The sequence below is a fragment of the Falco punctatus genome, assembly GCF_963210335.1.
Source record: "Falco punctatus genome assembly, contig: scaffold_279, whole genome shotgun sequence".
Classification (NCBI taxonomy): domain Eukaryota; kingdom Metazoa; phylum Chordata; class Aves; order Falconiformes; family Falconidae; genus Falco; species Falco punctatus.
In genome coordinates this window covers 1-26,486 of record NW_027660050.1, presented here as the reverse complement: position 1 = coordinate 26,486, position 26,486 = coordinate 1, and the positions used below count along the sequence as shown (strand labels likewise).

Below are 26,486 nucleotides of genomic sequence, written 5' to 3'. Positions count from 1 at the left end.
TTTGGGGGTGCAGGGTTTAGGGGGTCCATATGGTTTGGGGGTGCAGGGTTTAGGGGGTCCACAGGGTTTGGGGGGGGTCTGGCCTTAGCTCAGACCTTCCCCTGCTGCCCTGTTCCAGCGAGCTCCAAAATAAACCACTTTTAGAAATAAGTTTTATTAACTCAAAAAAAAAAACAACCCAAAAAAAACAAAAACCACAACAAAAAACCAACAACCCACCCCCCAAAAAAACCCCACAGAGCCCCCCCCTGGGGTGTCAGCTGCACCCCAGATGTAGCCCATTACCCCGGGGGGGAGGGGGCGGTTCACCATCCCACCCACCCCCTAAAAGTCAAATTGGGGGGGGGGGGGGCTGGACACCCCCCGTCCCCTCCCGGGCTCAGCCGGGGCCCAGACACTCCACGATCCCGTTGCCTTTGATGCCGTCAAAGAAGAAGAAGTTGTTGTGGGGGGGGTCACGCTGGGACAGGGCCTGGGCGGGGGGGGGAACACGACACACGGACACGGGGCGGGGGGGGGACACACACAGGGAAAATTTGGTTAGCGGTGAGTCGGGGGTCGCCCCGTCGATGGAAAAATAAAACCCGGCACGGGGCGGGACACGGATCTGGGGGGGGGGTGGGGGGCATCAGCCACAGGGATTTTGGCACAATTCCCCCCCCCCCCCCCCCCCCCCCCCCCCCCAAAAAAAAAAAACCAACAAACCACAGAGGGGTGCCTCAAGTGGGGAAGGAGGGGGGTTTGGGGGGGCAAAAAGTGTATATCACGCCACCCCCCCACACACAAATATGCTGAATCCCCTCCCCCCCCCCCAAAAAAAAAAAAAAAAAAAAAAAGCAGCCGCTACCTTGACCACCTCCTGGCCCAGGACGCCTCCAACCACGGCGCAGACGGGAGCCATTTCGGAGAAGCAGTAGCTGGAAGGGAGCGAAATTTAACGGCAAATCCCGGAGATTTTACAGTTTCCACCCCCACACCCCCCACCCAAAAAAAAAAAAAAAAAAACTTCTTGGGCTTCACTAAAACCCCAAGGTTTTGCCCCCCCCAAAAAGGAGCTGGTGGTGATGGGGCCGTGCCACCGCCGCCTTTCCCCCACCCTGCCGCCTGCTTCGTGCCACCCTGATAAAAATAAATATAAAAATAAATATAAAGATCAAAATAAAACAAAAAATGTAAGAACAAAAAATTTTAAAAGTAAATATAAAATTAAAAACAAAAATAAAAAGCATAAAAATAAATATTAAAAAAGCATAAAAGTAAAAACCAAAAGCATAAAAGTAAAGTAAAAACCAAAAGCATAAAAGTAAAAACCAAAAGCATAAAAGTAAAAACCAAAAGCATAAAAGTAAAAACCAAAAGCATAAAAGTAAAAACCAAATATAAGAATTATATAAAAATATAAAAATAAATAAAAAACAAATATAAAAATAAAAAACAAATATAAAAATAAAAAACAAATATAAAAATAAAAAACAAATATAAAAATAAAAAAACAAATATAAAAATAAAAAAACAAATATAAAAATTATATAAGAGTATAAAAATAAATAAAAAATAAATATAAAGATAATATATACAAAGATAGATTAAAAAATAAATATAAAAATAATATATAAAAATACAAAAATAAAAATGCCCTCAACATGTCGGCGCTGCGTCCCTCCCCGCGGCACATTCCCCCCATTCCCGGTGGGCAGCGTGTGGCGACACGCCGGCAAGGCCCGGGGAGGGCGAGCGGGACCCTCCCGGGGGGTTGAGACCAGGATTCAGCTTCCCCCCCACCCCCCCGCCGCCCCCCCCCCCGCGCCCTTGCGGCGATTTCCCTCCGCTGCCACGATCCCAAGGTCCCGGTGGGGATTGTTCAGGATCGTTCCTGGCCTGGCGTCAAGCTCACGGCACCGGAGACCTTGGGGAAGGTGATGAACCTCCCGTTAATCCCCGGTGAGGGTGACCCAGGGGAAAAAAAAACCAAAAAACCCACAAAAAACCCCAAAAAAAACCCAAGGACACCCGGGGCAAACGGCGGTTCAGGTCACCACCGTCGTCATCCCGGGGAGGTTTGTGGTGAAATGGGGAGTTTGCTGGAGCGATCCGGTGGGAAAGGGGCAATAACGGGGCTAAAAAATACGGGGGACGCGCTCGGCTCCCCGTCACACCTGACAAATTCATCCGGCAGCAGGTCGGCGCCGACGCCCAACGCTTCCAGAATGTCCTGGCGGATCTGGAGCAGCAGCTTCGAGTCCTGGGTGTAGTTTTGGGGGGAAGGATCCCGGCCGTTATCCGTCCGGAACTTCAACAGAACTCGGGAAAAAAAAATAAAAAAAATAAAAAAAAGGGAGAGGAGTCACCCTGCTTCGCCACGCGGCTCTACCGGCAAATTTGGGAGAAGCTGCGGCTCCGCGTTTTGGGAGCTCCTCGGTTAAGCCTTCAAAAATCCACGGAAGCGACCACCAAGCGGGTTTGGGAAAGTTCCTGCGGCCACCCAGTGCTCCCAGCTCCTCCCGAGGGAAGCTCCGAAACGCTCCGGGTGGCTCAAGCTTTTCCCCGGATCCCTCGGCAGGACACATCCACGCCAGGGAAAAGGCCGTTTCCAATCATCCAGGTATTTTTTAACTTCCCGCTGTTAAAACCGTGGAACAACAAAAAAAAAAAAAAAAAAACAAAACCACCTCAACGCCACCAAAAAAATTAATGGCAAACTGGTTTTCACCCCGCTGTTAAAACCATGGAACAAAAAAAAAAAAAACAAACAAAACCACCTCAACGCCACCAAAAAAATTAGTGGCAAACTGGTTTTCACCCCGCTGTTAAAACCGTGGAACAAAAAAAACAAACAAACAAACAAAAACACCTCAACGCCACCAAAAAAATTAATGGTAAATTGGTTTTCACCCCACTGTTAAAATCGTGGAACAAGAAAAACCAAAACAACTCAACGCCACCAAAAAAATTAATGGCAAACTGGTTTTCACCCCGCTGTTAAAACCGTGGAACAAAAAAAACCAAAACACCTCAACGCCACCAAAAAAATTAATGGCAAACTGGTTTTCACCCTGCTGTTAAAACCGTGGAACAACAAAAAAACCCAAACAAAACCACCTCAACGCAACCAAAAAATTAATGGCAAACTGGTTTTCACCGCAGGGAGCATCGCTGCAGCAGATCTTGGGAAGCGCGCGCCTGGCCTGCCGACCAGAACCGAAATTCCCGATGCTGGCGGGGAAAAGCAGCGGGAATTGGGGAGGCAGGGAGTTACCTTGCAGGAGGAAATAATCCGGGGTGGTACGTTTCAGCGCCGCCTTTGCCTTCTCCCCGCTCCAGTTGACGGCCAGGGCTTCCTTCAGCTGGCAGAAAACCACCCGCTGCGGGGGGAAAGAGACGGGATTCAGGGAGGGGGGGGGTCCTTTGCCACCCCCATCCCAGCCGGCGCGTCCCCCCCCTTTCCCTGGGCTATGACAGTCCCTTTCCAGAGGTCACTCAGCCAGCGGCCGCGAAAAAGCCGCTTTCTCCTCGTCTTCGTCACGTGGCGAAGGGAAAAGAATCGGTTTTTCCCACCTAGGGCGGCCCGGATCCGGGCGTAAATCCGCAAAGCTTAACCCAACGGGAGGACGGCTCAGCGAGCCGCTCTCCTAATTAAAACATTTTTCAGGTAACGCTAATTGCCCGCTGAGTCAGAGCTTCAGCTGGGGTGGGGTTTGCTGAGCATCAATTCGGGGCGTTGGGAACCCAAAAGAAAAGTTTGTTATTCGGGGCGTTGGGAACCCAAAAGAAAAGTTTATTATTCGGGGCGTTCGTAACCCAAAAGAAAAGTTTATTATTCGGGGCGTTCGGAACCCAAAAGAAAAGTTTCTTATTCGGGGCATTCGGAACCCAAAAGAAAAGTTATTTGGGATGTTCAGAGCCAAAAAGAAAAGTTTTTCAGGGCGTTCGGAACCAAAAAGAAAAGTTTTTTGGGATGTTCGGAACCAAAAAGAAAAATTATTCTGAATTTCAGAGGGATTAAAAAGGAAGTTTTAAACTTTTCCCTGACATGAAGCCCCCCTGTTCCCACAGGGATCCGGGGAAAGGCTTGGCACAGCCCCGGCCCTCTCCTGGCATCCCAGAAACGGATCTGGAGGAATTTGCTGTATCCGAACGCGCGGAATTGCCGCCCCCCCCCCCCCATCACGGCAGGGTGACAGCTGGTTCAGTTGGCATCTGGGGAATATTCCGGGACCTTCCGAGGGGAAGCTGCACCCTCCGAGGGATGGAGGGGGGGGAGTGAAAGGGACACGAAAGGGACACAAAAGGGCGTTAATCTGCTGGCTCAGCTCACATTCTCCTCATAGCCAGATGAAGTCGAGGGGGATTTCCACTCCTCCGTTCATTTTCCAGCTGGGAGACCAAAACAATGCCCAGGCTGGAGGGATTTAAATGTGAAAAGGTTTTGCTTTGGAGCAGATTTCCCCCCCGACACCACCTCTCAAGACAGGGAAAACCTTCAGGAGTTCCACTTTAGAGCAGCTCGACTCTCTGACGGCAGCGACAATGCAGCTTTTATGGCCTCGCTGACATACAAAAAGCCGGAACCCTCCTGGTTAAGGCTGTTAAAACTCCCCTTCCCCCATCAAAACCAGTATAAAAGCGCTTTACACCAGTACAACCACAGAGGAAAAAAAAAAAAAAAAAAAACCAGCAGGGAGGTGGGAGTTTTGGCGGGGGGGTGGGGGGGTTGTCCCTAAAAAAGCTTTTTTGAGATGACATGGCCTAAAGGAAGCACCGGGAGCATCTCGCTTCACAGGGAGCGAGGATCCAGCTGGTGGGACACCAGAATTTCCTTGGGAAGGTGGGAAGTGTCACCCTGCCGCGGCTGAAAACACCGCAGCGCCGCTGGAAAAACCCCTCTGGCTCACCCTTGGCCAAACCGACACACATTTTGCGTCTCAGAGGTTTTCTACCCCCTCACCTTTTTCACCATCGTCGTCTCCGACGAGTCCAGTTTGGCTTTTTTGGTATCTGGCCCGTCTTCCACGCCCGGGCTGACTTTGGCAACCTTGGTTTTCTCTCTAGGGAGGAAAACCACAAAATTTGCTTTGAAAAACTGCAACCCTGGTCGGAGCTGCTCAGCCCTTCAAGATTTCGAAAGATTTCAAAATCACCAGGATCCCCTTTCCCCCCTGACTCACTCCACAAATTCGTGTTCCCCGAGGTCGGCAAACATATAGCCGTGGTAGCCGAAAACGTCGCCGGTGAAAAACTTGACGCTGTTTTTGTGGCAAATCTGGTCCACTTTCACCATCACGTCCCGGGAGCAGCAGGTTAGGCAGACCTGGGGGGCAGAAATTTGGATGTTTACCCCTCCATCGCCCTCCTCGTGGGGTTTTTAGGTTTTCCCCGGGGCGGCGGGGAAGGTTCCAGGTAGATTTGCCGTTTCCTTCACAGCAGGGCACAGCGCTCAGGGTAATTATCAATTTTCTCCCCTCGTCACATGGGTTAATTCCAGCAGCTTTCGCTCCAGGGATAATTAGGAGGACAGAGGATACAGCATCCCATTTCCGGATAATTTGGGTGGGAATTGGGGGGGACGAAGATAAATATGGATATTTTTACAACTCGGGGCCTGTCGATCCCGAGAGCGGAGCAGGATACGTACCCTGGGGTAGCTCCCGCGGGGCTGCGCTGTTAGAATCAGCGCTTTACCTTCCCACAAGAGGGGATCCCGATCCACGGGAGCTACAAAACCCGGGATACATTCCCCATCCCCTCACTTCCAGAGCCGCTGCTGGATTTTTCACCCATCCGGCAGGAACGCTGAGCTGGGAAGCCGCTTTGGCTGCGGTTCCTACAACCACCAGCCCCATCACACCCAGAAAAAAAAAAAAAAAAAAAACACACAACAAAACCAAACCAAAAAACACAGGCTGCCCGATGCAACCTACTGAGGAGGCCAGAAGGGGAACAGATGCCATTTGCCAACCATCAGGCAGCAAAACCTGCAACCGCGGCGCGAAAATTCACACCAAGAGCGTCGGTGGCCTCAATGCTAACGCCACCAGAATTTAAAAAAAAAAAAAAAAAAAAAAAAAAAGCAATTAGCGAGGAGGTTTAGGAGTAAGTCAGCAAGCCCCTTCTCCTCCGACCTTTCTCTCCCCCCGCCGCACGTACTGCATCGAACTGGGTGAAGAATTCTTCGGGCTTGCTCTCCACGCTCTCGGCGTCAGCTTTGACGTCCACCATGGGATTGAGGTTCTGCGCCCGCTCCAGGGAGGCCTCAGCTCTGTTGCGGCCCAAGGAACCGGCGGGGATGAGGAACTGAGCTCGCGTGTCCTCTGCGGAAACCTGGAGCGGGAGAAAAGGGGGACGTGAGCCTTCCCACGGAGTCGGGAAAAGCCCCCGGGGGAGAATTACAACGGGAATCACGCCTGGAAGGGAACAGCTAAGCGGTGCCATCCTCCCCGGGAGAGAACAGGAGGAGGAAAAAAAATAAATCTCTGGCTATTTTGCGTCGCTTTTTTGATCCCCCGCAGCTTCACAGCTCACTTCTCCCCGCTCCTGAGCTCGCAGCTCCCTCTTGCGCCCAAGGAGACGCCACGCTGTGACCCAGAGGCCGCGCTGGTGTCGGGAACACCAAAGCTCCAAGCTCAGGGAATTCACACCCACCCCAGAGTCTGTTTAGGGGGGTCTCGGGGTGCAGGAGACTCGTGGCAGGAGTTTTGAGCCCCACATCTATCTCCCACGCGCCTGCCAGCCCCAGATAAACACGGGAAGGGGCTGTCCCGACGGAGACAGACGGGAGAGGGATGGGTGGAAAGCTGCTCGTGCCAAAAGCCAGGTGTCCCCAGAAATAAGGTGGCTTCTCGGTGGGGTGCAGCACCCCAGGATGTACAGAAAGGGCCAGAGGAGGCTGCGGTTCAGCCCCCCAGCTTGGGAGAAGGCTGGGGAGGAGCACAGCCCGGCATTTCACCGCCACCCCGACGACTGCAGCGAGCAAATCCTCCAGCACCGGCACCGTACCGCACGGGGAGCGTTCGGGAGCTTTGCTAACCAGAGCTGCACGCTCCTCACCTGCTGATGGTCCAGCATAGTCAAGCCTTTGACTCCTGCCAAGATGAGATTCTTTGCCACTTCTGCTCCCAGCCCCTTCATCCCCACCAGCAGCACCCGGGAAGCTCGTAACCTGTGGCAAAAACACTCAGTCAACGTTAACAGCTCGGCTGGAGCAAAGGGGAATGAGCGCTCAGAGGGAAAACACGGCGGATAAACATGACCCGACAGGAAAGCCGTGCTCCTCGACATCCCTGCCTGGGAAAAAGCAGGTTTAACACGATTTGGAAGCAAAGAGAGAAACACGCTGGCTGTCAGAAGTGCGTAATTTGGGAAAATTCACAGGAAAAAAAAAAAAGAGCGTTTGCAGCTTTGGAAGAGGGAATAACGCTGAAGTCTTGCGCCACTTTCCAGCAGACGGGGTGGGGGAGGATGGAGGTTCACTACAACACACGCTCCTAAGAGCACCCCCCCAAAAAGGGCCTGAGGGAGCTGCCCCGAGGCTTGGATAAATTATAATTAATGAGGAATTAACACTTTTTTTTGTATATTTATTCCAGCACAAAACTGCACGCAAGTTTTTCAGTTTTCTGAATAGCTGGCTGGTGTGTTTTCCTCGCCTTTTATCATTTCACTATTTCCCCCCCTTCCCCAGCGCTCTGTTGTCGATTAGTCTATATCGGTTTTCTGACAAAATCAAGTTTACTCAGCACTGGGCTGTTAAACAGAGAGATTCCTGGATTTTTTGGTTTTGTTTTTTTTTTTTTTAGAATTATTTTCAAGCTCATTTTTGTCTGCATCCAGCAACATCGCTGCATTCGTCTTCACGTTTTGGGGTTGTTGCCTCCTCCCAAACGAACCCCATCGCTGCTTCCCAGGGAGCACTTGAGAAACTGGAAACGAGCGGAAATCTGGACAGGTTGTAGAAAAGGACCACAAAAAATAAAAGGAAAGCTGGGGAAAAAAAAAAAAAAAAAAGGCTTATAGAGAAAAGAGGGGCTGAGCAAGAGGGTTTCCAGCAGGGAAGACTCAGGAATTGGTGGTGAGAGCAGCTCCTACAATCTCCTCCTCACGTTGCAGGACCCTCCAAGGCCCTACAGAACCCCCCACAAGCTCCTCCAAGCCCCCTCCCCCGCCCAAACACTGCAGGCCCCCCCCCCAGAGCCCCCCACGAGTGCCTAAAAGACACCCCCCCTCACACTGCAGGGCTTCTCTAGGCCCCCCACAACCTCCTACAGGGTCCCTCACAAGCTGCAGGGCCCCCAGAGCCCCTCCAGACCCCCTAAAGGGACCCCCACAAGCCACTTCAAGACCCCCATATGCTTCCCCTCAGCCCGATAGGGCCCCCACAACCTCCTACAGGGTCCCTCAGAGACCTTGGAGGCCCTCAGAAGCCCCTCCAGGCCCCTAAGGGACCCCAATAAACCAATCCAAGGCCACCAGAAGCTTCTCCGAGGCCCTGGAGGGCCCCCACAACCTCCTACCGGGTCCCTCACAGGCCCTGAAAGCCCCCAAAGCCCCTCCAGGCCCCTGAGGGACCCCAATAAACCACTCCAAGGCCACCAGGAGCTTCTCCAAGGCTCTGGAGGGCCCCCACAACCTCCTACAGGGTCCCTCACAGGCCTTAGGGGCCTGGAGGGGCTTTGGGGGCTTCCAAGGGACCCCAATAAACCACTCCAAGGCCACCAGAAGCTTCTCCAAGGCTCTGGAGGGCCCCCACAACCTCCTACCGGGTCCCTCACAGGCCTTGGAAGCCCCCAAAGCCCCTCCAGGCCCCTGAGGGACCCCAATAAACCACTCCAAGGCCACCAGAAGCTTCTCCGAGGCTCCCCCCGGCCCTATAGGGCTCCCACAACCTCTAAGGCCCCCAAAGCCCCTTCAGGCCCCTAAGGGACCCCAATAAACCACTCCAAGGCCACCAGAAGCTTCTCCAAGGCCCTAAACGGCCCCCACAACTTCCTACAGGGTCCCTCAGAGACCTTGGAGGCCCTCAGCAGCCTCTCCAGGCCCCTAAAGGACCCCAATAAACCACTCCAAGGCCACCAGAAGCCTCTCCGAGGCCCTGGAGGGCCCCCACAACCTCCTACCGGGTCCCTCACAGGCCTTAGGGGCCTGGAGGGGCTTTGGGGGCTTCCAAGGGACCCCAATAAACCACTCCAAGGCCACCAGAAGCTTCTCCAAGGCTCCCCCTGGCCCTATAGGGCTCCCACAACCTCTAAGGTCACCAAAGCCCCTCCAGGCCCCTAAGGGACCCCAATAAACCACTCCAAGGCCACCAGAAGCTTCTCCAAGGCTCTGGAGGGCCCCCACAACCTCCTACAGGGTCCCTCACAGGCCTTGGAGGCCCTCAGAAGCCTCCCCAGGCCCCTAAGGGACCCCAATAAACCACTCCAAGGCCACCAAGAGCTTCTCCGAGGCCCTGGAGGGCCCCCACAACCTCCTACCGGGTCCCTCACAGGCCTTGGAAGCCCCCAAAGCCCCTCCAGGCCCCTAAGGGACCCCAATAAACCACTCCAAGGCCACCAGAAGCTTCTCCAAGGCTCCCCCTGGCCCTATAGGGCTCCCACAACCTCTAAGGTCCCCAAAGCCCCTCCAGGCCCCTAAGGGACCCCAATAAACCACGACAAGGCCACCAGAAGCTTCTCCGAGGCTCTGGAGGGCCCCCACAACCTCCTACCGGGTCCCTTACAGGCCTTGGAAGCCCCCAAAGCCCCTCCGGGCCTCTAAGGGACCCCAATAAACCACTCCAAGGCCACCAGGAGCTTCTCCGAGGCCCTGGAGGGCCCCCACAACCTCCTACCGGGTCCCTCACAGGCCTTGGAAGCCCCCAAAGCCCCTCCAGGCCTCTAAGGGACCCCAAAAACCACTCCAAGGCCACCAGGAGCTTCTCCAAGGCCCTGGAGGGCCCCCACAACCTCCTACAGGGTCCCTCAGAGACCTTGGAGGCCCTCAGAAGCCTCTCCAGGCCCCTAAGGGACCCCAATAAACCACTCCAAGGCCACCAGGAGCTTCTCCGAGGCTCTGGAGGCCCCCCAAAACCTCCTACCGGGTCCCCCACGGGCCGCAAGGGCCCCCAGAAGCGCCCCCCTCGGCCACCCAGAGGTCCCCCCTCCATCTTCCCCCGCAGTTCCCCAGGCCCACTGACCGTTTCTGGGCCTCGAGCCCCCACAGCCGGATCTGCCGGTCATATTGTGCCGCCTCCTCCTCGCTGATGCCGCCGGGGCCGCCCTCCTCCTTCTCCACCATCCCGCCGCCTCCTCAGCGCCCGCGCAGCGCCCCCGGGCGGCCCGCGCCAACGCCGCGCGCCTCCCGCCACTGCTCCACGTCCACCGGGTACGTGGGGGGGGGGGGGATCCGCCTCTCCCCCCGGAGGGCACCGGCGGCCCCACGACGGTGGAGGACCCCGAGTGGTTTGTTTTTTTTTTTTTCTCTCCTCCGTTCCATCGCAAAAAAAGTGAGGCCGCATCGCTCGGCCTGGGGACCCCGTCCCCCAGCGGGCGCCCGGTTGCGCCTGCACCGCCGCACCCCCCCCTCCCTCCCGCTCGAATGGACTCGTCCCCGCCTCACCTCTTCGGCACTTTTCGGGCGTTCCCGCCACCGCCCCCCCCCGTTCACCTTCGGCAACCTCCGGCACCTTTCGATGGGGAAAAGGAGGGGGGGGGGGGGGGGGGGAATGCGCTCGGCATTTTCCGTCCCCGTGTTATAGTTGAAATCGAAATAGCTAGATTCCGAAATAAATTCACTAAGTATTTATTAAGGCAGGAAAGAAAAAAAAAAAAAAAACCAACCAAAAACCAGCGCTGGGCGGCCGAGGAGTCGCAGCTCCATCCAGGCTCGCAAATTCCGACAAGTAACATTATTCTCAACTTCAAGGCCGGTTTAAGCAAACAGTTACGCTCTCAGTCCCGTAGCAAGAAGCTGTACGTTACAAAACTGAACTCCTTTTACACTAAAGTCTCGACGAAGACAAAGGTTGTCATAGTAACATGGGATTATGGTTTAACATTGGCCTTGAGGAGGTACATCTCCAGCCGCATGGTTAACGGTTAACTCTTTTCTCACCAGACAAAACATTCTCAAATCTGTTGCGGCAAGGTCATTCCTTTTGTTAAAAAACCCTTTGACCAGCAAATTAACTTTAGTTTCTTATTACACCCGCTCGGCGTTTTCCGTTCCCGTTCGGCGTTTTCCGGACGCGCTCGGCATTTTCCGTCCCCGTTCGGCGTTTTCCGTCCCCCCGCTCGGCGTTTTCCGGCCTCGCTCGGCGTTTTCCGTCCCCGTTCGGCGTTTTCCGGCCTCCGTGCGGGGCGCTGCCTCGGCGCGGCTGCGTGCCGGCGGGCGCCATTTTGTGTGCCTGCCCGTGGAGCGCGGGGCGGGCGGGCGGATAAGCCGGGCCGGGCCGTGCCGAGCCAAGCCGACCCCCGCGCTGTACAGTGACTGTGCCCCCCTGTTCGCCCCCCCGTCCCTCTTGCCCATGGCCGTGGAGAGCCGAGTGTCCCCCCCGCCGCCGCTGCTTCCCCCCCAGCCCGCACTCCACCCCCCCTTCTCCGTCCTGCCACCACCACGACAGCGGCAGCTGCAGCCTCCCCGGCCGCCGCCGCCGCTCCAACACCACCACGGCCCGACGAAAGGTCCAGTAACCGCCTCTCCCGAGAGCCTCTCTGTCTGTCTGTCTCTGTCTGTCCGGCTCGCCGGACCAGGTTTGGGGGGGGGGTGGGAGACGCGGGGCGACCGGTGGGGGAGGCCGGGGGCGGCGGGGAGGGGGGGGGGCCCGAGGCCTGAGGTGAGCGGGGAGCCAGGGCGCAGGCCTGAGGCGGGGGGGGGGGGGGGGGTAGGCCCGGCTTTGGGGAGGGGGGGGCAGCGGGGCCCAGAGGGGGGGGGTGGGCTGCGAGGAGGAGGAGGAAGCGGGGCCAGAGGCAGGGACAGCGGGGGATATTTGGGGGGGGGGTCCTGGGTAGAGCAGGAGGCCGAGGGAGGAGGAGGAGGAGGGGGCTGCGGCCTGCGGAGGGCCGGGCCCTGAGGGCAGTGCCAGGGCCTGGGGTACAGGGGGGTGCTGGGGGGGGGGGAGAGGAGTGAGGGTCTGGAGGAGGCCAGGGAGAGGGTGGGGGGGCTCCTAGCTGCTTTTTTTATTTTATTTAATTTTATTTTTGAAAGCCCGGGGAAGGGGCGGGGGGGGGGGTCCTTAATGAGGTCTTTAATGACGTTATTTCTCCTGGGCAGCGCTGGCCTCATTAACGTCCCCTTTTGTCTTCCTGCTGCTTCCCCAAAAAAAAAAAAAAAAAAAAAAAAAAATTCCTTGGCTCAAAAACAGGGAGCGTAGGGCGGGGGGGGGGGGGTTTAGGAAGGTACCGAGGGTTGGGGGTACGGGGGGGGGGGGGATGTTGGGGTGCGACAGCCTCCGTCACCCACCCCCCACCCCTGCATTGAGGAAGGCTCACCTCCAGTGCTCCCAGGTATTACAAACTTTAAAATAATCTATAGATAGATCTATACCTCCCACCTTCTTTCCTCTGAGATGGATGTAAAGCACCTTCTTCCCCCTCCCTGACATAACTTCGGCCATTTCCTCTATCAGCGCTTTATTTTATTTTTATTTTTTTTTTCTTAGTCGAAACCCTATGGCCAGAATGTATAGGCAAAACCAAAACGGCTTAAGCGTGGATGTCTGGGGGGGGGAAAAAGAGGAAAAAAAAAAAAAAAAAAAAAAAGATAAAAAAAGAGCGAGGTTTGCTGCCTTCCCACTCCCTCGGAGGGCAGGTGTGCAGTGCAGGGAGCTGCTTTTATGCGTGAGCATGCCTTTGTCTCTGAGGAGGTTTGTTTTCCATGTGATGCAGGGTTGGGTTGGTAAGTAAGCTCTTTTACTGAATAATTAAATTATACCTTTTCCTGCCTCCCCCCCCCCCCCCCCCACCTCCTTCCCCACCACCAAATAAGTCCTGAGATCCTCTGCAGGGTACGTTTGGTGTAAGCAGTGAGTTGGTCCCGTGCGTGTGTACAAACCAAGCAGAATATCTCCCCTCCCTTCGTAATGACCGATAGAGGTTGTGCACCCCGCCGCTGTCTATGTTTAAAAGACAAAAAGAAAAAAAAGAAAAAAAAAAGTCACAAAAGCACACAATTTACTCCCAAATATGTCTGTTGTGACGTTTCCAGGTGAAGTAGCACTGAGATGCCTTGGTAAAACTCATACTACTCTGACCCTTGATGCCATCTAGGTGTAGGAAGTGAATCCATTGCTTTGTCTGCAAACTCCATCCTCATTCCATTACGTTGAGTGTAAACCAGCCGCCCCTGGGTGCGGGTTTGCCCATAAAGCAGAAAAAAGATGTTAAAAAAAGTTTTGGTAAACAACTCCCGAAGTGTATCAAAAAGAGAGAAAAAAAAAAAAAAAAAAAAAAAAAAGGTGGCAAAGCAAGCACTGTTTCCCAAATGTCATCACACATTTTTTTCCCCCCCCATCCCCATGTACAGCCTCATGTTGGAGAATTAGAGAAATTGAAGTAGTGACGTACAGTGCAAGCACCCAGTTTGTAACAAATCTCGTTAGCGTCCTCGGATTTTCCTTCCCCCTTTCTTCCCCTTTGTCGATCAGGTGTGTGACGAAAAGCTCAAAGTTGTTCCTCACGCTACTTCACACAATTCCAGTTCGAAGTAAGAACACCATGCACAGTGTTGGGTATTTCTCCCCCCCCCCTCCCCGACCAATTAATTGAATTTCTCGGCGTTAGTTTTTTCCTGGAGACCCAAAACCACACACTTTTCGCCCCTTTTCAGCCGGCTTACATTGTTCTCGGGTGGAAGAAAACCCCAGTGTTTCCTCTAAGCACACTGATACGGTTGTGTGAAACTGTGGTGGTTTGTTTCCCTCTTGTCTTTATTCCCTAAAAAAAAAAAAAAAGAAAAGAAAAAAAAAAGTATATACCTCTGCTTAAACTGTAAAATAATGCAAGCACTTGTTCTAGCAAATTCGAGGGCTTTTCGTTATAGATCTAATTGCATTCCAGAAAGAGGTTTGCCCATAAAACAATAGCCAGTGATGTCTTTTATGCCTTTTTGTCACTGTTTTTGAATGTTTGTGATGGGACCGTTACGGTCCCGGCCGCCTTCTGTGGCTTAACTTTGCCCCCAAATCCTAAAAGCGGGGGTATTTCCCCCCCCCCCCCCCCCCTTCGATCAAAAGTCCACCATCAGAGCTTGCAAACGTTACTGGTCTGGCTGGAATGTTTTTAGGTCAGAGAGAGTGGGACCTCATCTGTTCAGTTTAGTAAGTTTGTTGCGTTGCTTTTACTCAAGTGTACGTACATGTTAAACTTGATACTTCCCCTCTTGATCCCAGAAAAATCCAAACTGGTTTTTGATTGTCCGCTGCTACTGGCATCAGCGGTTTTTTCACCCGTGGCAGGCAAGACGAGTTGGAAAGGGCAGGTGCAGTGAAAAAAAAAAAAAAAAAAAAAAAAAAAATAGGCTGCTGGGAAACTTTAGGTTCATTTTCTCGCTTTTGGGGGATGGAAGAACCAGGAATTGTTGGAATGCCAGGAGTTTTCAGGGATTGTACTGCCAAGTTTACAAAAGTTGTTGACCAGTTCCATAAAGCGAGGAGGGGGTTTCTTTTTTGTTTGTTTGTTTTCTTTTTTTATATATAGTTAAATATTAGCGGTAGGAGTCAAACTCCTTGTTTTCGGGGCTTTTCCTTGTGCCTTGCTTCCCCTGGCCCATTTTTAATTGGGTTCGACCTGCTTCTCGTGATCACAATTTGCTAGAAATTACCTTTTTAATCGCGCCAACGTGCAGGCAGGCATTTTAACATCGGTGCCGTCAGCAGCTCCCTGGAAAATCGGAGCAACTTCTGATAGTGAAGCAAAGCACCCGCCAGGATCATTTGATTTAATTTTTTTTTTTTTTCAGGGACAGGTTTTGTTGTGTTTTTTTTTTTTTTTTCTAAGGGCGTAATTGTTCAGCCGAGGCTCCTCGGGTCGAGCGAGGCTTTGTTGTACCGGGTTAAAGGAAAGGCTAAAGCAAATCCCAGACCCCAGTGTATTTTTTTTTTTTTTCTTTTTTTGTAAAGGCCTGGGACGTCTCCCGTCGCTGTGGCATCAGCCATGCTGTGGCGGCGAGGACGTCAGCCCTCGGCGTTAGGATTTCACAGAAGGATTTGGATGGGAGCAGAGGGAAGGAGCAAACCTGCCAGCAGAGAGCAGGTTCAGAATTAGCAGCTGAGTTAAGCACATTCCCCAAAAAAATCTTGAGTTGTGACCAGAGAGCGCCTGGAAGTTTTCCTTAGGATAAACCTGGCTTAAAAACCTGGATTATAAGGATGGCAGGAGGAGGATTTGCCCTGGTTACAGCCAGGGGTGGGCTAAAGAGATCTCTCTCCAAGGCTCTGTTGGCACAACATAACGTTTTACCGTAATAAAAAAAAAAAAAACAAACCAAACCACAAACAACCCCCAACTATCTAGAAAATATAAAAAACTGGTCAATTTTAACGACTTCTGCTCCAGTCCACACGGTTTGGATGAGGCGGCGTGGCCCCGCTGCCTTCAAAGCGATGCTTCTTTTATTTCTTGATTGATGTATTTCCCTTGCTTTCCACTTGGAATAAAAACGTGAGGCGGCCGCACCGGCGGGCCAGAGGAGAGCTTAGTTCCTTTGGGATCATTCTGGAATATTTTGGTGAAAGAAAACAGAGATCTCGCTGAATAATTTCCCCCGGTGTGGAGCGTGCAGGTGTGATGCTAGGGTAGGATTTGTTTCCTCCGAGTGAGTTGGTGGCGAGGCACTAAACTTCTGCTGAAGCGTTAATTGCGTGATTAATAACCTTTTAGCTGAACGGAGCGGGCACTCTGAAAAGCCCGGCCTTGTGTTTTTGCTGGAAAACCTTTTAAAATGCAGAGAAACGAGCGAAAACTACGTGCCTGCCTTTAAAAAAAAGAGCTGAATTCCACTTGAAGCAGCGTCTTGGACCCACGGAGGGGGCCAGAGTTAAATCCTGCTCCGAAATAAGTTGTGGAGAGTTGCTTTTGGCCAGGATGATCCTTTCTCACAAAAAAAAAAAAAACACTCCCCCTCGAGCTTAGTCGATTTATAGTTAATTTTCAGGTTTGATGACACTTAGGATTTTAATTTGCTGTCTGATCGTTGCCCACCCCCCCCACCCCCCCTCCATCAGGTTGTTTAAAACCAACTTCGAACTTTTCTTGGTTGATCAGCTTGAGGTGGAAGGTGTTTATCCTGAGTAGGTTCCCACCGAGCATTTCACTTCAAATCGCGTAAAATTAGAAGCGGACCGTCACTTTATTGTGAGATTAAATGACACCCATTTGCAATCTGGTGACTTCCAGAGCGTTTGCGCTTTTAGTTTCAAACGCTTCCCGCTGCATCGTGCTGGGGGAAAAAAAAAAAAAAAAAAAAAAAAAAAAAATATTTTCACTCCTCCACGCTCCGTGCTTTGCATTCCTCGAAGTGAAACTGAGCTCTACCTTGGTACACAACCCCCGCCTCCTCGGTGGCCGTGGATCCGCTCCGGCAAAACCGGATCACGCACCGGGCGACCGATTTCACGGTCAGCTGCACCTCTTGTGCAAAAAGCCGCTGTCAAAAGGGAGGTTTCTTCCAGCGGGTCGGATATTAAATCCCTTTTTTTTTTTTTTTTTTAATATATATATATAGTGTGTAGAAGTTACCCCAAGGTGCATGTGTGTCACACCTATGTATACAGAGCAGGTGAGAGCGCGCAAAGCGCTTTTTTTTCTTAAAAATAGGAAAAAAAACGCTTGTGTTTTCCTGAGGATGGGAGCCAAGGGGCGTGTTTTCCACAGGGTTTCCATCAGGTGTAAAGAGCGAGGAGCTACGATATCTTTTATCAGGTTAGGATTGTGTATCAGCTATAACCGACGGTAAAATCCGCCATCTAGGCCGCTCACGTGTCGCTTTGTGACGCTCATTCCCAAATTTAACCAAGTTCCAGCCGCGTAAAGCAACATTATTTAAGTTAAGATAATATTTTAATTCTCGCACTGCTCTTCTGGGGCCAGAACAGCAAAAAAAAACCCCAAAAAAACCAAACAAAAAAACCCCGCGGAATTGCCTCGTAGCACGGTTATTCCTATTTTATTTTTTTTTTCCTCCCAGCCAAGCGCCCACCCCGTCGGGATGGCAGGATGATGATTGGAAAGAGCTTTTATTTTTCTTCCAGGCGTTGTCACCGCCGTGTGCCGTCACTGCCGTGGTGCTGAGGTCCCCGGCGCCGGTGGGTCCTGCTGCGAGGATGTGCGCTGCGCCGTGGCCTGGCCCCTATAGATCAGGCGGGCAGGAGCGATAGGAAAACCCGAGATGAGCGCGGATTCGGGGAAGAATTTTCCCCCAGTCAGTGTTTTTGGCAGTACCGATAGTTGCTTAACAGACATGGCATCTTCGCCGCGTACCCACGACGACTGTCCACGGTGAGCCGTCCCCTGAAAATGCACCGCATTGCTTTCATTGCTTTCGTTTTTTTGTGGGTTTTTTGTTGTTTCTTTTTTAAAAAATTGGTTGCTTTTCAAACGGCCTTACTCCCCCCCTTGCCCTGTTCCCGGTGAGCTTCGTTTTCTTGTGTTGCAAACCGTCGGGCAAACTCTGTCCTTCGCTAAGACCTGCCCAAAACTTTTCCCACCGCTTGCCCAGCGCTGAGTAAACCCCACAGTCTCTCTGAGGGGTATTTCTGGCCCCACAGAGGGTTTGTTCTGGCCCAAACCTGCTCAAATCTGGCAGAACCGGAGTTAAAAAAATGGCAGGAGATGCTGTTGCCCGTCTTAAGGTGCAGTTTGGTGTCCTAAGCATCTACGTGAACGTGATTTCTCAGGTTTTTCTTCTTTTGGAGACGTGTACGGCGATGAAATAATCAATATTCATCCTCTAAGCAGCTCAGCGATTGTTTTGATGCTTCGACCTTGTCCCCGCGTCTCGGTATTTTTCAAATAATCTTTGAAATTGGTAAGGCTTTGTCCTCGGGAGCCTTTTTGCTCCTTGTTTCTGTAACCACAGCGCATTTAATGATGCGATTCTCCATCCGGACGCGGCTCCCGGGGGTGTTGTCTCCTCTAAATCTTGATCTCAGGATCAGGGTCACTGGAAGCAGGGTAAAAGCACCTGTGCTACCCAAAACGTGGGGTAATTATCGCTCCTGCAAATGGCAATTAAGGTGTTAGCGACTCTCCGAAGGCAGAGGGGAAGGCAGGGAGCCGGCACCATCCCCAGATCCCGGGAGAGGGTAAACGCTGCCGATGCCAGCGGAGCGATGCCGGAGGGAATTGGAATTTTTTGCCAAGACCTACGGTTTGAGGGGATTTACGGGGCTGCGGGGGGCTTTAGAGCATCTCGTCGCTTCCCACCAGCCGGGCCCGGGCCCGGGGTGAGCCGCGCCGGTGTTTCACTCCGCTGTGCTCGCCGAGAAGTTGCTGGAAACTGGATCCAGTAAACCTGGTGGCATTTCTAGCTGGAAATCCACGTATTGATGAGCCTGTCGCTCTAGGGAAAAGGAGAGAGGCTTTGGCAGGGCTTGGCTTTCAGTATTTGGATAGACAGGTATTTTATAATCTCCGTAATTTGATCATTTCCGTAAGCTGGTTTAGTTTCGGTCCTTCGGAGCGTGAGTTTCTCTTGTTCCCAAATTGATCTCGCTGAATCTGCCGAAGGCTGCGGCGTTCCTGTGACAGAAATCATGACGCTGGCCTTTAAAACTCGTGTTTTCCCTAGGAATTACACGTCAGGTTTGAGAGATTCATGAGTAATGCTTCAATGAGCTTGAGTTTGGAGCTGCTCTGTTATTAAAATGCAAACAAAAACAAGAGGGAACCTTTGCGTCAGGGTGGGACCGGGCAGCTGGAGCCGGCTCTTTGCTCTCCACGACGCCAAAACAACCCCAGGATGCTCCCCAGGGATGGTTAATGCTGGGGGTTTTTTTTGTCGTTTGGGGAAATAATTCGCTTTTTCTTGGTTGTTTTTTTGTTATTTTTTTTAACGTAACCCGAGGTTATCAACAGGTCAGATCGTTGATCCAGCTTTTCCCGCGAGGCTCCTGCCTGCCTTTCACAAATCCCATCTCAGCTTCCAGGCTTCCCTGGGAGCTACAGCGCGTTCCCATTGTAGTGCTAAAGAAGTCAGCCTGGAAAAAAAAAAAACAAAAAAACAAAACACAACAAAAAACCCCAACCAACCACCCCAACCAGAGGGATGCAGGTCAAAGACCCACCTCCTAGACACTCCTAAAGTGTTGGGGAATGACCGTGACGTATAGAAAGGAGCCGATGTTTATGGTTTTAATTATAGCTTAGCTGAAGTGGGAATGGAGGAGGAGACCCCGCGCTTGTTTTAAATCAGAGGAGGAAAACACAAGGGAACCGGCTGAACCTCACGCCCTGTTAGGCGTTTCATCCGTTACGCGGTGGCGAAAAGTTTCTTGTAACCCGTATCCGAGTAATTTTTAATCGAATTTAATCGAGCGAGGCTTGGGGGATCCTCTCGAGGGAGCGTCAGGTTTGCTTTATTTATTTTTTTTTTTTACCGCAGCTGTGGGTGAGTGGTGGCGTGAGGTGGAGAGAGAGGAAATAATCGGGCGCACGCCTCTAGATTTGGCAAACCAACTTCTCTGTTTATTCCTGTCTCCTAGAGGGCCGCATCTTTGACCAAAGCGCCCACTTCCCTTCTCGGAGCGCGCCGAATGTTTTATTACGGCCCCGATTTCCATTCTTGGAATCCGTTGGCGATAATTTCCTAGGAAAGTTGAGTGCTGGAACGCTGCGGCTTCGGTTTGTTGTTTGCAAAATGCTTCTTTGCCGCGTTTAACTCCAGGCTGAGCGAAAACTTGAGCAGATTTCGGTGGCAGAGATGAGTAAAATCGCTGTTTGCGGTCAGGTATTGAAAAATAACTGGGGTTTGGTGAATGCTTTGGGAGCCAAGTGCCTGCCGGGCCGGTGAGCGTAGTAAGAGGGGGTTTTCTTTTCTTTTTTTTTTTTTTTTTTTGAACAAGGGGAATTAATGCGCCTGTCTGCTTTACAGGGAGGATGGAGAGCTGGAGGAAGGGGAGCTGGAGGACGACGGAGGGGAGGACGCGCAGGATCCCTCCGAACCTCAAGAGAGGGGTCGGAAGGAGAAAGGAGAGAAGCACCACAGCGATTCAGATGATGAGAAAGCCCATCGCCGGATGAAACGCAAGCGTCGGAAAGAGAGGGAGAAAGAGAAGAGGAGATCCAAGAAGAAAAGGAAATCCAAACACAAGGTGAGCCAACGCGCTGCTTTTGCTTCCCGGGTCCTCTGGGATCCCAGCTCCAGTCTGCCTTGTGCTGCCGGCGGGTGTCTCCCGGGAATTCTTCCTCTTCGTGTGATTACCGTTCCTTAGAGGCGCTTCCCCGAACGATAACTGCGAGGCGGGAGGGTCCGCAGGGGGTCTTGGGGTTCAGCTCCTTGTTGCCCTCCTCCGAGGAGCAGCGAGCGCAGCAGCAGGGCATCTCCCTGCAGGCGGGATAAAAGTGCTGCAGCACCCTCTTGTCCATCTGAGGACACAGAGCAGGAAGAAAATTAGGGAATGACGAGCGTTCTCGCCTCCAAGGGGATTGCAGGCCGCTGCATTTGCAAAATCGAGGGTGTTTGTTACTTAAATTCCCAGAATTTCTGGGGCACACGAGGCGTGTCAGGTTTGTCTTCGTTAGATAACCCGTTAACGGGCTTCCAGTTTGTAATTCAGTGAACGCTGAGGATTTTGTTAAGCGAAATTTGGGATTCCTTAAAAAAAAAACAAACAAAAAAAAAACAAACCCAACAAGAGGGTGGCAAAGGGGGCGACTTGGTTGTGTTGTACGGAGAGGCGCGGCCGCAGCGTGGGGCAGGGCTGACGCGTAGTAAAATCGCACGGCGGGTTTGCCTTGCCTTGCAGCGCCACGCTTCTTCCAGCGATGACTTCTCCGACTACAGCGAGGACTCGGACTTCAGTCCCGGTGAAAAGGGACACCGAAAATACAGGGAATACAGCCCTCCCTACTCCTCCGTAAGTACCACGGGGAAGGTGCTTCCTCGAGCTTGTCCTGCTCCATCTGCAGGCCACCGGTCCTTTAGCCTGTTTCTTTTTCACCTGGTTGTTATCTGGGGGCGGGGGGATTTTAACGATTTTTGAAAAGTGACGTGGTGACGTTAGGCTGGAGACATTCCCTTCCCTCTTCGCTAACCTCTCTCTGCCTTTCCCAAAGTCCCACCAGCAGTACCCGTCCTCTCACGGCGCTCCCATGCCCAAGAAGAGCTACTCCAAGATGGAAAGCAAGAGTTACGGCATGTACGAGGACTACGAGAACGAGGAGTACTGTCCGTACGAGGGGGAGGAGGACGAAGATCTCGGGAAGGAAGATTACGATGACTTTGCGAAGGAGCTGAACCAGTACCGCAGAGCGAAGGAAGGCTCTCACCGCGGGCGAGGTACCGCCGGACACCCCTCCTCTCGCGACGCTCGTTAACCCGCAGCTCGTGATGCTGATCTGTGGCCCGACACGCGCGGGAGGCTTCACGAGGGTGAACTTCCCTCCCTGGGTGTTAGTTTGTGACAGGGGAAAGTGACTTTTCCTCTCTTCCGCTCCGAGGGGAAGCTTCCGATCCCTGTGGATCGTTTAATATCGTAAATAAGCGTTTTTCTCGTTGGCCTGCCTCGTGTTGAAAGCACGTAAGTGGGGGAAAACGGGTAAAATAAACCAAAAACTTGTATCTGAAAGGAAAACGAAGGTTTGGGAGTGTGACAAGCCTGGTATCATCCCGTCTGGAGCGCACTCATCCGTCTAACGGACCCGTGTGGTCACACAGCGTTGGGGTTTTTTTAAAAAAAAAACAACGTTCATTTGGTTTCTTAAAAATCTGTTCTTTTAGTTAAAAACCCGATTGGCTAAGAAACAAGGCTTGAAACCGCTGATAATCCGTACGGAAAGGTTGTTACTTATTTTTCCTTGCCCGAGGGGTGACCCCATCCCCTTTTTTCTTGCCAGGTGGCCGCGGCCGCGGCCGAGGGTACCGAGGGCGAGGTGGCCGAGGAGGGGGAATGAGAGGAGGCCGAGGCATGGGCCGAGGGAACCGAGGGCGAGGCCGAGGTGACCACCCCGAGGAAGAGGAGGAGATGTATGACGAAGAGATGGAGGTAAGCACCCGGCTTCCGACCGCGGAGGCGAGAGGCTTACTCGGTTTTTTTTCACCGCGGAGGTGCCCGGGAGGGTGCTGCCCTTCATCCCCGCTCGCTAAAAGCACCCGTCCTCCTCGTTCGCAGTACTGCGATAACGAGGAGCCCATGGGCGATGACGAGTACGACGACTACTCCAAAGAGCTGAACCAGTACCGCAGGAGCAAGGAGAATCGCGGACGGGGTGAGCGGGGTCACGAGCTGCGCTGGGATGCTCCCTGCTTCCCGCTCTCTCCTGCGTTTTACGGCAGGAGAGAAATTAGGAAAGAAGAGGGTTTATTTCAGGTTATTAGAAGAAGAGGGTTTCTTTCAGGTTTAAATCGAGGACGCGGTCGTGGCCCCAGAGGACGAGGCAATAAAGGAATGGGCAGAGGACGAGGCAGAGGGGGAAACAGAAGCGGCATGGGGAAAGGCGGCGGGATGAATGAAGACGACGATTACTACGACGAGGACATGGGAGTGAGTCGCTCTTTTGTTTTCTAACGCTTGCGGCAGGGCGGGGGGCGCCCCTTTCCCCCCTCCCCCTTGGTAAATCAGGTTTCTAAAAAGCCTTCACGGGAGCGAAAAGCCGAACGGCTTTGCCCCAGGATCCACAAAAGTCATCCCGTCTCTCAGAGGGATGGATGTTTTGGGTTCTGGCCCTCTGACAGCTCCGTCGAGCCACGCTCAGGAGCCCGCCGGGCTCAGCACACTCGTCTTTTCCTCCCTTTTCCCTCCCAGATCTCAGCATTGTTCCCTCTCGGACTTTCACTTTTTAAAAAAATTGATGAAATTTGGCTTTCTCTCCCCCTTGCTTGTCTTCCCGTTTTCGTTAACCGACGTAACGTGCTTCCAACAGGACGGAGGAGGTGGTGGAAATTACCGGCGGAACGACCACGACAAACCCCACCAGCAGTCGGATAAGAAAGGGAAAGTGATCTGCAAATACTTCGTGGAAGGCAGGTGTACCTGGGTAAGGGAATAATCCACGAGGATTTATAGAAATCTCTTTATACCCGCGCAGGACCGTTGCCGAAGCAGAAACTCTGGGTTTGAAGCGGTTTCGGGGGTGGATTCGCGCCTCCGAAAAGGATTTTGGGGAGAGGACGCCTCTCCCTTTCCCTCCGAGGGGTGTTCCGGGCTGCTAACGAACGCGGCGGCGCTCCCCCCTGCTGACACCCTGTCTCCTTCTTTCCAAACAGGGCGACCACTGCAATTTCAGTCACGACATCGAACTACCAAAGAAACGGGAACTGTGCAAGTTCTACATCACCGGCTACTGCGCCAGGGCAGAGAACTGCCCTTACATGCATGATATCCTTTCTTTTTTTACCGTTTCCTTAAGCCAGCCTTCAATCGGTCTCATTTCCCCTGCGTATAGGTGTGGGGAGGGGTGGCAGGGTAAAAAAAAAAAAGGGAAAAAAAAAAAAAAAAAAGGTTTAAAAAATGGCCATCCCCCGGGCAACAGATCCTCCGCTGGCTGGGGCCGCGGGTAATACTCCGGGTTCCTCCTCAGCCTCGCTTTTCCTGTGAAAAAATGAGGTTTGTGGCCATCACACCGAGGTGAAAACAGAGCGGAAAGGGCAGCGGGGGCGTTCGTGGCGATGGGGGTGCGATTTCAGTGTCCTGGCCGCAAAAACGCGCCGCGTCGAGAGCCGGGATCCAAAGGGAAAAGCATCCGTCGCCTCCCTGGCTTCAGGAAGGGCTCCCTGTCTGGTGTTTGCGTTTTCCTTAAGAAATGATACGGGATTTCCCTTGCAAGCTCTTCCACACCACGGGCAACTGCATCAACGGGGATGATTGCATGTTTTCTCACGATCCGCTGACGGAGGAGACGCGGGAGCTTCTGGACAAGGTACGGGGGGGGGGCGGGGCAGGGGGGGTGTGCGAGCGCGGTGAGCACGGTGTCACCCTGGGTTTTCCTTTGTGGGAGTCAATCCTGCAGGTTTTCCGCGGCGCTGGCGGTCGGCAGGGCAGCTCCAAGGATTGTTCTTCCTCGTTTTTTTTTGGCAGATGCTGGCGGACGATGCGGAAGCCGGCGCGGAGGATGAGAAAGAAGTAGAAGAACTCAAGAAACAAGGCATTAACCCCCTCCCCAAACCACCCCCCGGGGTGGGCTTGCTTCCCACACCTCCTCGCCCTCCCGGACCACCGGCTCCGACGTCTCCCAACGGGCGACCGATGCCCGGAGGTCCTCCTCCCCCGCCGCCCCCCACCGCTGCCACCGCCGGGGCCGCAGATGCCGCCCCCCATGCACGAGCCCCTGTCGCCGCAGCAGCTGCAGCAGCAGCAGGAGATGTACAAGAAGATCCCTTCGCTCTTCGAGATCGTCGTGCGGCCCACGGGGCAGCTGGCGGAGAAGCTGGGCGTGAGGTGGGTGGCACCGGCACCGGGGAGAGGGACGGGGGCGGCGGGTTTTTGCGGCGGACGAGGAGATCTGCCCCGACGCAGCCGCTGGGGTTGGGGGAAGCGCGTAGAAAAGGGGGGTCCTCTCCGGTTTGGGGGCCGGCACCGGCGCTGCTGTGCTCGGAGCGCCCCGAGTCCAGCCCTCCGGAAGCACAGAGCCTGTGTTAAAGCAGATTTTAAATTTTTTTTTTTTTTTTTTCCGTTTTGTTTTCTTTTTCAGGCACCCGGGTCCACCTCCCCCCAGGTTCCCTGGGCCGGGAGGACCCCCAGGCCCCATGCCCGGCCCCATGCACCCCGACATGCACCCCGACATGCACCCAGACATGCACCCCGACATGCACCCGGACATGCACCCCGACATGCACCCGGATATGCACCCGGACATGCACCCGGACATGCCGATGGGCCCGGGGATGAATCCCGGCCCTCCCATGGGTCCGGGCCCCCCCATGATGCCCTACGGACCTGACGATTCCCCGCACGCTGGCATGATGCCGCCGGGCCCGCCGGGCCAGGGCTTCTACGACAACTTCTACCAGCAGCAAGAAGGTTTGGAGATGGATCACGGCATGATGGGAGACCCAGGTAGGTCCCAAGGATCTGGCAGGATGGGCATTGCGGTGCTTTTGCCGGCTCGGAGATGGGTTGTTCCTGGGATTCTGTGAATTAAAAAAAAAAAAAAAAAAAAAAAAAATCAGGTTGTTTTTCACAGCTTTTGAGATTTGCTTTTATAACACGGGACGGTTTTTCCTCGGCAGAAGACTACGGCGGCTACGAGGATCTGGAAGGGCCTCCGGGAGAGCACATGTTCCCTGATCCGGCCTTGGATCACGACGCCTTGTGCGAAGGAGGCCCCCCCGGCTTGCCGAAACCGCCGGGCAGCATCCCCGACTTCATGCCGTCGGCACAGAGAGCGCTTTACTTGAGAATCCAGCAGAAGCAGCAGGAGGAAGAGGAGCGGGCGCGGAGATTAGCCGAGAGCAGCAAGCAGGAGCGTGAAAACGAGGAAGGCAAGTGGCAAACCCGAACGTTTTCCTCCGTTCAGAGCCGGGCGCGGCGGCGGGGATAACTGGGATCCGCTCGCGTTTCCACCTACCCAGGGACGCGGTCTCTGGAAAAGAGGGAGCGCTCGGAGGGGGGGGGATGATTTAGGGGTGCTGAGCGCCCTGGGGGGGGACGCCCCGGCGTTGGAAGAGCGGTGGAGGTGGGTTAGCGCCTTAAATTGTGAAATCCACGGCGGGCGGGAGGAAGAGGGGGAGCTCCCAGCTCCCTGGGGACGTAAAAAGGGGGACAGGGGGGCCGAGGCCGTCGCAGGTGCCGTGTCCCCCCGTCCCCCCCCCCCTTTTGGCAAAACGCAGGGATACGGGAATGTGAGGAGCACGGAGAGGGGACGCGTCGTGGGGACGCGTCGTGGGGACCTTCCCGTCGGCGTCGCAGCCGGCCCGTGCGCCGGTAGCGTTTCCTCAGCCGCTTTCTCTTCTCCTTCCTCCCCAGGCGACACCGGTAACTGGTACTCCAGCGACGAAGACGACGGTGGCAGCAGCGTCACCTCCATCCTGAAAACCCTGCGGCAGCAAAGCTCCGGCAGGCCCCACGGAGAAATGGGCCCCCCGCCCGGCGTCAGCGACCCCCGCCTGCAGAAAGCCCAAGCAGGAGCGAGCGGTCGTCCTGCCGATCCTCGTTTACGGGATCCCAGGCTTTCCCGAAACGCAGAGCTTTCCGTCCCGTCTCTCCCGGGGGATTCGGGACCCACCGACCCCAGGCTGGCGCGACACATTCCCTCCTCCGTCCCCAAACCCGAAGCTCCTCATTCTGGCGGCGGTGGGCAGAAACCCCCCCTGCTCCCCGAGGAGGACGAAGGGGAAAGGGCTCTGCGGGATAAACCCGTCAG

At 53.7% G+C, this 26,486-nt stretch overlaps 2 protein-coding genes and 1 long non-coding RNA gene across 4 annotated transcripts; 1 reads left to right on the top strand and 2 right to left on the bottom strand.

The window, feature by feature from the left end:
- Positions 1–227: 227 nt before the first annotated feature.
- SAE1 (SUMO1 activating enzyme subunit 1) lies at positions 228–10,322 on the bottom strand. 2 transcript variants are annotated; one of them, XM_080412140.1, is made up of 9 exons: positions 10,169–10,322; positions 7,045–7,156; positions 6,145–6,318; positions 5,166–5,308; positions 4,946–5,045; positions 3,257–3,362; positions 2,157–2,301; positions 848–917; positions 228–472 (listed from the first exon to the last, which is right to left on the bottom strand). In XM_080412140.1, exons 1-9 carry the CDS (start codon positions 10,267–10,269, stop codon positions 380–382), a joined length of 1,044 nt encoding a protein of 347 aa, XP_080268266.1. In that variant the 5' UTR covers positions 10,270–10,322; the 3' UTR covers positions 228–379. The 2 variants fall into 2 exon arrangements, with proteins under 2 accessions (XP_080268266.1, XP_080268267.1); XM_080412141.1 differs by having other exon boundaries at positions 3,257–3,344.
- Positions 2,327–3,246, bottom strand: LOC308058168. Its single transcript, XR_013925706.1, has 2 exons — positions 2,760–3,246; positions 2,327–2,669 (listed from the first exon to the last, which is right to left on the bottom strand). It is a non-coding gene; the product is annotated as an uncharacterized lncRNA (long non-coding RNA).
- Positions 10,323–12,409: 2,087 nt separating the features above from the next.
- ZC3H4 (zinc finger CCCH-type containing 4) lies at positions 12,410–26,482 on the top strand (the record flags this gene model as incomplete). The annotated part of the gene is given in 15 exon segments (XM_080412139.1): positions 12,410–17,465; positions 20,059–20,278; positions 20,933–21,043; positions 21,243–21,465; positions 22,023–22,171; positions 22,298–22,394; positions 22,524–22,669; positions 23,049–23,162; positions 23,392–23,503; positions 23,935–24,044; positions 24,203–24,396; positions 24,398–24,562; positions 24,816–25,180; positions 25,354–25,605; positions 26,090–26,482. Coding segments are annotated over 15 exon segments (2,761 nt in total), but the record flags the coding sequence as incomplete, so codon positions are not given.
- Positions 26,483–26,486: the final 4 nt, after the last annotated feature.